This window comes from Hevea brasiliensis, chromosome 6, assembly GCF_030052815.1.
Source record: "Hevea brasiliensis isolate MT/VB/25A 57/8 chromosome 6, ASM3005281v1, whole genome shotgun sequence".
NCBI lineage: Eukaryota > Viridiplantae > Streptophyta > Magnoliopsida > Malpighiales > Euphorbiaceae > Hevea > Hevea brasiliensis.
In genome coordinates this window covers 18,010,671-18,018,865 of record NC_079498.1, presented here as the reverse complement: position 1 = coordinate 18,018,865, position 8,195 = coordinate 18,010,671, and the positions used below count along the sequence as shown (strand labels likewise).

At 23.6% G+C, this 8,195-nt stretch overlaps 1 protein-coding gene across 1 annotated transcript; it reads right to left on the bottom strand.

Moving 5' to 3' along the window:
- Positions 1–6,603, bottom strand: LOC110652759 (non-specific lipid transfer protein GPI-anchored 23). Its single transcript, XM_058148439.1, has 5 exons — positions 6,012–6,603; positions 4,039–4,104; positions 3,293–3,562; positions 784–840; positions 1–269 (listed from the first exon to the last, which is right to left on the bottom strand). The coding sequence occupies exons 1-5, from the start codon at positions 6,451–6,453 to the stop codon at positions 136–138; spliced, it is 969 nt and encodes a 322-aa protein (XP_058004422.1). The 5' UTR covers positions 6,454–6,603; the 3' UTR covers positions 1–135.
- Positions 6,604–8,195: the final 1,592 nt, after the last annotated feature.

Here is an 8,195-nt window from a genome sequence, read left to right as displayed (position 1 = left end):
TTGAACAACTCCAACATATATTTAAATTATTGGTGCCACCATAAATACCGTATATATCTGCTTACAACATTTAAATAATGGAGATCAAACTGCAACAATTCTGAAAATCTCACAAATACCATGAAAATTCCTAACTCAGAATATTGTTGGAAGAAATGAAAATGCTAAGCCAATAATAAATGCTTGGGCAGAGCCTGCAATGTTTGAAGCTCCACTGCCATTTTCTCCGGCTGATGGACTGCTATCTAAACCTGACGGCGTTTTATCACCTACAACATTATCTTCTATTAATATTTTACAATACACACGTATATCTACTACCGATGTGGGAGCTCGAAGGCTCAGCCCCATTTGACTTTAAGATTTTTTTTTTCTCAAAGGCATATACACACACGTGATTTAAAGATAGGACTTAATTCAAATGCATTGTTAATATGCAATGACTCAAAGAATATGAATTTATTTAGCTAATCTCAAATAATATATTTTGTAAATAAAAAATTGAAAAAAAATCAAATTAATTATAAATCAAATTAATTTATTTTGTAATTAATTTTTTCGTTGAAGGTAAGAATATAAATATATGACGGAAAATTATGATTTATTTTAATATTCAAAGAAATAATTTTGGCTAATTTAATAAAAAATGAAATATATTTATTTTTTTAGATATTTAATTAAAAACAATAAAAATAAAGAAAATTTAGACGTCAATAATGTAATCATTGTTAAAATTAAATAATGAATTGAAACAAGAGTAAGCTCAAAAGAGGCCCTAAATACCTGGTGAGATGCTTGGGGATGGGCCTGATATTGGACCTGGCACTGGGTATCCCAAATCTAAAAGGAAATAAATATGACAAGTTAATTGAGCAACAATTATTTAAATTTATATATTTTTATTATTATAAAAATTCATTCAATTTTATCACAAATCATATATAGTATTTTCTATATAACAAGTTTCAAAAAGAAAAAAAATAGTACATAATATTCATGATAAATTTTATAATGTTAATTCACTGTGTATTTATTATTATGTAAAAAAATATCTCTCACATTCATATATAAAATATAAATATTTCATATCAAAAATCTATTTATGATTTGTTTACAAATTGAATTGGAAATACATACAAAATATGATCAATGGAAAAAAAATGCATTAAAACAGGTAATTCAACTTGTTGTAATTGTAATGAAAGTGTTTTATTTTAGGTAAAAAAAATTCACTTAAAGCTCAATTACACTATTATATTTATTGAGAAAGTTTAATTTAGTATATTTTAATTTTTTATTTAATTTAATGTAAAATTTTCAATTTAAACTTAATTTACTCAAAAATCAAGAAAATCAAAAAATTAAACTACTTAAATCAAGAAAAAGAAATTTAATTCCAAAATTAAGAAATTAAACTGCTTAATTTTTATTTTAATTAAAAAATAAAGAAATTTAATTGATAAATTTTAATTTTGGTGTTAAATTTAACTTAAATTAAAAATTTTAAACTAAATTGAAAAAAAAGTTAAAAAATATGTTAAATTGAATTTTTCTAATAAGCACAATGACTAAATTAAATATTTTGCTTAAAAAATTCTCTCAATTTTAATTAGTTTTTTTTTGTATAGAGAGCATATACACAATACATAATATCCTTAAATTATAATAAAATTTTCAAAGTACATGTATTATTCACAAGTGATGAGAGATTTCAAAGAGCATTGTCCGTGTACTTTTAAAATTTAATTAATTTATAAAGTGATTGGCTAATCAATTAATAGGTCCAAACCATATAATAAGATTGTTTCAGTGTGTGTATATATATATATATTAAATAATAATTTCGAAAAGTTAATAAAATAAAAGTAATTAAACAAAATTAAATACCCTTTTCCATTTGCAAATTTAATGGATTGGGTGAGATTTTGAAAATACTAAATTTGGTTTGCCTAACTAATTGTTTTAAGGAGCCCAAAAAAATAAATGCGGGCCAATGATAAAATAAGGTGCAATAGCTGTCACCAGTGAGATTGATTGGATGATAGGAGCAACGTCGAATTGGATTCATCATTAAAGAAGCTCACTACCTTATCACTTCTATCACCATTAAATTTTAGGAAAATTATTATTTAATTTTTATATTTTAATAAACTAATTATTTATTTTTTTTTATTTTTAAAAATTACATTAATTTATCTATATATTTTTATTATATTTACACTAAAATTACATCAATGCTTTAAAAATACACACTAAATTTTCTAATGGTCCTTTTGAGAATTTAGTTTTCGGTGTCCAGAATAAATTTATTAACTAAAAATTTGAATGAAATCCTATCATCCTAAAATTGTAATTTAGCAATTTTGAACAGATAATAGTATCAAATAAGCACATAAACATTCAAAATAATGTTCAAATTTGAAATGCTTCGGTAAATTACTTTTAATTCTAATAATGGTAATTATAGTCTAAACAAATTAAAATTAAATTAAAAATTAAGACCGCTACTCCCAATTTATATTAGAAAAAAAAATTAAAATATGACAATTATATAAATCCAAAAAAAATTCTCTTAAATTTTTCAAAAAATTCAGATCAGACAATTTTACTATAGAATATTGAATATAAGACGAGATGTGAATAAATTAATTTGTTTAAAATTTTTATAGGAAGAAAAGATATGCATTATTTTTTTAATATAATTAATTTTAATTAAAATTTAAATTTAATATTTCACAATTTTAAAAAGATATTAGTATTATTAAACTAAAACTCCATTTATTTCACAAAAATTTTTTTTAAATATATTTTTATATTTTTGACACTAAAAAAATAAGTTAATAAAAATATTTTTTCAAAAAATTAAATCATTTTTAAGAAAAATAAATTCTATTTTTTCAAGGAGAAAATCAATTTCTAAATTTAGACAATTTTACTGAAATGTAAAAATGTTTATACTTTCATAGCATTAATATATACATTTAAATTTAACATTATAATTAAATAAAAAAATATTTTTATAATATATTTTTCTTGAAAATTATTTTACTTCTATCAATTATTTTTCAAAAACAAACGAAAGCTAAAACTCATTAATAAGACAGGAATTATTTTATCTTTTTGCAGTAATTTTTCCATAAGCAATGTGTGTTATTTAGATGAATAATTCAGATTATATATATATATATATATATATATATATATATATATATATATATATATATATATAGTTTGTCGATTTTTCGTTATCTTTATTATTTAAAAAAAAAAGTATAAAATAGAATAAAAATACCTGCGCACGTGCTAACCGGAGGAGTGCTAATACGACAGACAGACGGAAGCTTAAGAGCTCTACTGATGTCGATCTTAATACCATAAGACTCTGTCAAGCTAGTATTACTTAGCAGCTGACACAAACAGACAGGGCTTCCCTCGATCAATCCAGCTAGCTCCGGGCAGCAATTCTTGTCTGGCACCGTCGCGTTACTCGATTCCGCTACGTAACTCAAGCAATCCGACATGTTTAACAGCGGCGTCATGCAATCATTTGCTGAGGACGGCCCTAAAGGCGTAAAAGATTCAGGTGGTGACAGGCCAAGAGGAGTGAAAGGAAAAAATTACGATGAATGGAAAAAAATTGCATTGGAACCGGTAATTCAACATGTTGCAATTATAATTATTTTTTTTTCTTTTACAGATAACATACGTACGGCACATATTTTTTATTAAAATTATATTAATTTTATTATATTTAAATAATTTATTTTATTTTTTATATTCAAACATAAAATACAGTTTTTTTTTTTGTTGAAGATAAGAGTATAAATGGAGGATTCTGATTTCTTTTAATATTTAAAGAAATAATTTTGGCTGATTTAATATAAAAAATGAAAATAAAAATTATTTTTTAGATATTAAATTAAAATTTTAAAAATAAACAACGAAAATTGAGGAAATTTAGACATCTATAATGTAATTATTGTTAAATTAAATAATGAATTGAACCAAGGGCAAGCTTAAAAGAGAGGCCCTAAATACCTGGCGCAATATTCACTTCGCTTGGCGCTGGGCCTGATATTGGACCTGGAACTGGGTATCCCAAGGCTACAAGGAAGCAAATATGGTAAGTAAAATTTAAAATAATGACAACAGTAAGCTATCATAATAAATTTAATAATGGTAAATTTAAATATTTATATTTAAATTAGTGAATTTAATATATTTTCATTAATTTTATAAAAATTTTAATATAAATATTTAATCTAAATAATTATATAACTCATTATTATATAAAACTAAAATTATATTAAATACACCTATTAAAATAATATAACTATTTTTAATAATGCTCTAAGAAAGAGGATTCAATACAAAAAATCATAAATTGTGATTTTTTTTTAAATAAGTATTGTGAGTTATATACCAAAAGAAAATTATTTTTTTTTTGTTTTATTTAATATTTTAAAATTATTAAAAGGGAGGTCCCTTTTATGTAATACGTGCATGTAACATTGATATACCTATTACTATTAATAATTCTTTTTTAATGAATTTGTTTAGTTCTAACAATTTTAAAAAAGAAAAAAAAAATGGAAGTACATGATATTCATTATAAATTTTATAATGTTAATTTGCTATTTATTTACTATTATGTAAACAGTATCTCTCACATTCACATTTAAAATATAAATATTTCATATCAAAAATCTATTTATGAATTTTTTTATAAATTGAATTCAAAGGTACATACAAAATATGTTGGAATGGGAAAAAAATGCATTAAATGTTGTGATTATAATGAAAGTGTTTTATTTTGGTAAAAAAATTATCTCAATTTTAATTAGTACTTTTCAATTTTAATTAACTTGTGAAGTGATCGGCTAATCAGTTACGAGGTCCAAAACACATAATCAAATTGTTTTAATAGAAAAATTAATTAAATAGTAATTTTGGCAATTTAACAAAATATAAATAATTAAATAAAACTATATACATTTTTTACATTTTCTAATTAATGAATTGGGTGAGATTTGGATTTGGATTACTTAATAGATAATATTAAAAGTAGAGATGATAAAAATTTTTAAATTCGATTTAATCTGTTTCAAATTTAATTAATTTTATTTGATTTTACTTTGATTTTGATATTGTATGGGATGGAGATAAAAAAACTTTCACCTTCTCTTAAATTTTTGTAGCATATCTTGTATAATAATATATTATTATTATTTTATTAAAAATTAATTTAATTCTATAATTTATATATTTAAATATTATAATTTTAATAAATGTATTATTAAATTATATTCAAAACTTATAATTTTTAGCTTATATTTTATTTTTAATATATATATATATATATAACAAATTAAAATGAAAAGTAAAAAAAAAATTCCCACAAAAAAAAAGGTTTTGCCCCACTTCCTAGTAGTCCTCGCCCCAGTCTTGAACCACCACCCCCGCCCCCCCCGGCGGTTAAAAAATAAATGTGGGCCCAATGATAGAATAAGGTGTAATAGCTGTCACGGGTGAGGTTGATTGGATGATAGGGGCATCATTGAATTGGGTTCATCACATTAAAGAAGCTCACCGGCGAAGGCTCTCTCATCAGTATGATATTAAATATAATTACTCTTAAAGCACTTTCAATATAATTAAATCTTAATTTATAAGAAAAATAAAATTTTATTTTTATTAACAGCAAGCTGACTCTAAAGCACTATCTTTAAAAAAAGAAAAATCAATCCATTGAAATTATCTTCCACTTCAAAAATGCTTTTAAGAATACGCACTAGAGTTTCTAATGCTCCTTTTGAGAACTTAGTTTTGGGTGACCAGACTAACAATCTGAATGAAATTCTATCACCCTAAAGTCATAATTTAGCAATTTTTAGCAGATCATTGATCTTAATTTAGAAGAATAATTCAGATTTTAAATTAATTTAGTTTCTCGAATTTTCATTACCTTTATTATTTAAAAAAAAAGTATAAAAAAAAAATAATAAAAATACCTGCGCACGTGCTAACCGGAGGAGTGCTAATACGACAGACAGAAGGAAGTTTAAGAGCTCTATTGATATCGATCTTAATACCATAAGACTCTGCCAAGCTAGTGTTACTCAGCAACTGACACAAGCAGATAGGGCTTCCCTCGATCAATCCGGCCAGCTCCGGGCAGCAATTCTTGTCCGGCACCGTCGTGTTACTTGATTCCTGTACATAACTCAAGCAATCTGACATGTTAAGCAGCGGCTTCATGCAATCGAGTGTTGGTGCAGAAGGCCCTAAAGGCGTAGGCGCTAGAGGAGTGAGAGGTGTTGGTGCTGAAGGCGGTGGCTTGAAGCCTGGAAAAGGAACAGGTGAGGGCGCCTGGGCTGACACCTTGCATAACGTGGAGGAGAAAATGAGGGCAACAAATGTGGAGGCGACGATGGCCGTGCCTAGTCGGAGCATTTTGTGCGGTGGTTAGATTTGTGTGTTTCAGTGGCAGTTTTAAAGGTATAGAAGGAAAGTAGATTTGAAAGTTATAAAAATGGAGTATGGGACTTAGGTAGAAGATAGGACGAAGTCATTAAATACGTAACTGCCAACAAAATCTGTAAATCTATATGTCTACGGCCGTCTTAGTTGTCAATATATTAATAGCATTTATGCTATTTACTTATTTATTTATTTAACTCTATCTAATGTGATATAATCAAAATAATAATATAATTATAATTATGTTTTATATTTAATTATATTATTTTATAATAAAAAAAATTTAATGTAGTGGAATAATATTATATAATATAATAATTATATTTAAAATAATATAAAAATTATCTCGTATAAAAATAAATATAATCATCATTTTTTATTTTGATTTCATTACCATTATCACGATTATTATCATCACAACCCTACTTTGTTATCACAATTACCAGGACTATCATCACAACTACTATTATCCTATTTCTACCATTATTATCATCACCACTATGATTTAACTATCGCTATTACCACTTAGTCATTGTCACTTCTATCACTATCATTACCTCATTTTGCTGCCATCATCACCACCTGATTACCATTATTGCCACTTTCATTGCTACTTAACCATTATTATTTAACTATCAATCACTGCAATCATTATTATATATGGGCATCTCAACAAACCCATTTTTCTAAACAAATTTAAAGAAGCAACACTATAATTAATCTATGCATTTAAGAACTAATTAGCTCCAAAAAACTAATAATAAAAATCAAAGAATGTAACTATTATAAACTTATCCTTATATATGAATGAACTCGACATCACTTAACTCAATTTTTTTTTATAAAATTTATAAATAATATATACTATATATAAATGTGGGATGGGAACATTGATTTTGTTAAAAATATCCTATTTTTTAAATTAATTATAATTATATTTTATTATTTAAATTAATTTTAACATTTGAATACATTTAAAATTCTAAATTTTAGAATTTATATAAATTTAAAATTTTTAGTCCTACTTATACTAAAACTTTAATTAAATATAAAATTTTATAAGTAGTAATTAATTAAAATAAGAAATTAATAAATAAAAAATACAAAATACAAAATATATATATATATATATATATATATATATATATATATATATATATATATATATATATATATATATATATATGAATGGGATTTTCAAAAATGTCTTTCATTATTTTTATTTCTAAAAAAATACTAAGAATATATTTATAAAGAAAGCTAAATACTTCATCGCCAATGAAGCATATTAGTGACAATAACTTTTCCTAATTCATATAGCTTCGTCACTGTTACCATTTTGTGACAAAAAGATGCATTACTAATAATTTTAGCTATTAGAACCGTTTTATACATTATCACCATTAATAACATTTAGCAATGCAAAATTTGTCACTAAATCTCTAATAACGTTAATTTCTCCAACATACTGTATATTCATTAATAACTTTTAGTGATGGATTATTTGTTATTAAATACTTAATAATTTTAATTTTTAATATAATAATAATTACTATAAATTAAATTCTTAGTATTATTTTAATAATAATTCTTCTTATACTAGAAAAACATATTATAATTCTTAAAATAGTAGTTCTATAGTTATATATACAAAAATATCCTTCACTTAATTAAAAAAATTATTATTAAAAAAATTAAATATTTAATTAAATAAA

Bases quoted from the DNA above. Each gene is read 5' to 3' on its own strand.
- LOC110652759 (XM_058148439.1), bottom strand. From the start codon at position 6,453: ATGCTCCGACTAGGCACGGCCATCGTCGCCTCCACATTTGTTGCCCTC. The intron at 3,563-4,038 runs GTATTTAGGGCC...TTACGCCTTTAG, and splicing joins CGAAGTGAATATTGCGCCAG to GGCCGTCCTCAGCAAATGAT. The intron at 270-783 runs GTATTTAGGGCC...ATAATGTTGTAG, and splicing joins ATCCCCAAGCATCTCACCAG to GTGATAAAACGCCGTCAGGT.